The sequence below is a fragment of the Nicotiana attenuata genome, unplaced genomic scaffold (genome assembly GCF_001879085.1).
Source record: "Nicotiana attenuata strain UT unplaced genomic scaffold, NIATTr2, whole genome shotgun sequence".
Classification (NCBI taxonomy): Eukaryota; Viridiplantae; Streptophyta; class Magnoliopsida; order Solanales; family Solanaceae; genus Nicotiana; species Nicotiana attenuata.
In genome coordinates, this window is record NW_017670863.1 from 118876 (window position 1) to 122219 (window position 3344).

Here is a 3344-nt window from a genome sequence, read left to right on the forward strand (position 1 = left end):
AATCTATACAAAAAATGGGGAAGGGGGGGGGGGGGGATGACGTCGCCGGCGCTGTCGCCGGAAAATACAGGGGAGGTTAGGGGGGGAGGGGCAGAGGGCTGGGTGGGCTTACCGGTGGGGGACGTGAGAGAGGGGAGAAGGGAGAGAGAGAAGAGGGTGAGCTTACCGGTGGGGGGACGTCGCCGGCAGTAGTGGAGTCGCCGGAGGTTGGGAGGGTCGTCGGAGGAGGAGGGAGCGGGGGGGCAGGGGACGGGGGTGGGTGGGGGGAGGGAGCTGACCGTTGTAGAGGGAGGAGAGAGAGAGAGGACGCTTTGATCACCAAATGAACTCAACAAAAAACACGAACACATCAAAGAATTTGCACTCAAAACCACCGCGAGAGAAATACCGGACTTTAGCACAACAAAAGTAGAGAGAGAGAGAGAGAAAATGGAACGTACTATTATTTGTAGAGGGAATCAGTGGGGGAGATTAGTTTTTCAGACAAACAGATCTATATTTCAATTCTTGAGAGATTGGACAATGCTACTTCCTCAATTTAAAAGTGACAGACTTCCATTTCCCAAAAAAAAAAAAGGTGAAAGACTTAGCAAGTAAATTTAAGCAAACTCATTTATTATAAAATCAACTGTATGTTTATTGTTGTTAAAACCGGAGAACAATCTCAAAATATCAGGAGAAATTTCAGAAACTAGAAGAGGGTATGATGAATATTGAATTACTGGCCTTTCGCTCTGTGTTTATGTGTGTGTCTAGTTGTGTAACTTTGTTTGTTCCCCTTACAACGTTGACACACTGCCAAGCACCAACTACTTGTGTTGATCAGTGGTGACAATTGCTTTTTCCAGAACTTCTTTGTCAAAGTGGTTTGTCTGACTTGTGGAAGCTGTCTAATGTTTGTCCGACTTGGGCTCTTTAGTATACAGCTCAAAAATATGCATGTTCATGTGTTATTTCCGAAGTCTTCTGCGTTCATATAGATACCAGGAAAGTTAGGTTGGAGGTTCATATTTTACCATCAATAGCAACTTACTACTAATCAATCATGTCTCTCTTTGGCAAATCTAACTTATAAATAATCTACTCTGAATACTTGCAGGTTCTGTATTTATGGGACAGTGGACGCCTGAGAGTGTAGGAGATTATGCAAGTGGAACTAACCATGTTCTGCCAACTTACGGGTATGCACGTATGTATGGTGGGGTCTCTTTAGACTCTTTCTTGAAATACATTACCGTGCAGTCTTTGACAGAAGAAGGGCTGAGGAATCTTGGCCCCTATGTGGAGAAAATGGCCGAAGTTGAGGGTTTGGATGCCCACAAGAGGGCTGTAACCCTCAGACTGCAGGACATAGAAGCGAGGCAAGTATCACATTCAAGATGATACCATATGTGGATCCCATTTGTATTCGTAAAAGAATAAATATTGAGCAATTCACTCGTCATGCAAATCTAAGTTAGTTTATAGTTTGTTGCGGCTTGAGCTCTATATTTCCTGCACTCTGATTTTTATCCTTAAAAGTGTTGAACTGAAAGCACACCTGGAAGAAAAAGAAGTAAAGGTAATGGGTACCAATGGATGAGCGAGTTCATCTGCTGTATTTGTTGGAATAAATTTAAACCAGATATCTGAAAAGATGTTTTCATCAAATCTAGCAGTACCAGATTTGACGGTTGTATCTTAATTGGGCTTTTGCCATGTTTTGTAACAAAAGTTGTAATGCAGCAAACTTGTAATGTTTTGATTAGATGTAATTATAGTGGTGACAAAAGGTTGCTTTTGCTACAGATAATGAAGAGCTAAAGTCTCTGATATCATTTATGAGTAATTCTTATCTTGTAATTGCTTGAATTTTAATATCATTCAATATTAGTAACTTTCATTCATTATTCAATCTATCTATATAGAATAGGAGAAGCAAAGCCATATTATTGTGCCAAGTGGCACAACAACAATTAGCCAAGTGGAACTCCTTTAGGACAAAGCTCCAAAAGTTTTGGGATTTGAAAATATTATTATGTCTAAAAAAAAGATTTAAAACTAATAATTACCAAATAAAAAAAAATCCAAAACGTCTGCTTCCAAAAATGATCCCAACCGTCGGCTTTTATTATGTCTAAAAAAAGTTTTAAAACTAATAATTACCAAATACAGAAAATCCAAAACATGTGCTTCCAACTAGGATCCCAACCGTTGGCTTCCCACTTTACTCCCAAACGTGGGCTTCCAACTAGAGAGCTGTCCGTAAAAAACTGTTTCTCACGATATGCATACAACCGCAACTCCCACGTTTTGCCTTAAGGGATAATCCGGATGTGGGCTTCCAAAAACATAGCCATTATCCCACCATTTATTTACCTCCCAAACGTGGGCTTCCAATTCAAAAAATCACTTTTTTTTTCTGCACATCTATATATATCGGATTTATGTGCTTTACATTTTCAGAACCTTTTCAACCTCATATTTTATCTGCTCAATATACCATTCTGATTAATTTACTTTGCAAATATGGCGACCCAAATTCATGATATCAAGCAAATTTCAGGCAACTCAATGCAATGGAACCTTAAAGTTAGAGTCGTTCGAATGTGGGTAATGCCGGATCGCTTTAAGCCGGAAATACCTTATTCAATTGAATTGGTTTTACAGGATTCTAAGGTAACATATCAAACTTTGCCATACTTCCAAACTTAGTAATGTTGTCGCATTCTATATAATAACGAGCAGTTGGGCAACTATATCAATCGCATATAACTCACATTAATCCAGCATTATGACAAAGTTGTTGAAGTTGATGTTGCTACGTTCATCTTTTTTGTGGCAACCTCGTAATTGTCGATTATTCTTTTATGATAAGAGCATAACTGTTGTAGCATTTTGGTTCTTATTGATTGTTCATAAAACTTATATTTATCACTTTCAGATGCATGACTTTCACTATCTAGCTTTGTAGCGTAGATTTACCGAAATCCTTTCCCAACTATGAGTCGACTACACTACTACTGAAATTAGTAGTTACTCTAGGACGTTTGGTTTCCTAAAGTTTGTATATGCTCAATTTGCTTCTTTTTTCTCCTTCATGAGTGTTTACCTATATCCTATCTAGATAAATGAAAGAGTTCTGTTAAAAGGGAACATTTATGACTTTTTGAATTGGACAGGGGCTTTCCCACTGATTATTCCATTTCTCTTTTTAAGAAAGAATGAATAAACTTTATTGATTCTGTTTCAGACCTATGGTAAAAAGTAAATATATCCCCTCTCTAACAGCTTAAGCTCTTAAACGAGGTAGTCAACAAATACAATATGTACTATAAGAGTAGGTAGATGTCCTTGGTTCAGCT

At 38.5% G+C, this 3344-nt stretch overlaps 1 protein-coding gene across 2 annotated transcripts in view; it reads left to right on the plus strand.

Annotated features, from left to right (window-relative positions):
- The window catches only part of LOC109243999 (histidinol dehydrogenase, chloroplastic-like), a 13063-nt gene extending 11212 nt beyond the window's left edge, over positions 1 to 1851 (plus strand). For both annotated transcript variants that reach the window (XM_019411021.1, XM_019411022.1), the window contains one exon: positions 1100 to 1851. In XM_019411021.1, the coding sequence (XP_019266566.1) occupies positions 1100 to 1383 (284 nt within the window). In that variant the 3' untranslated portion in view covers positions 1384 to 1851. The remainder of the gene's footprint in view (positions 1 to 1099) is intronic.
- Positions 1852 to 3344: the final 1493 nt, after the last annotated feature.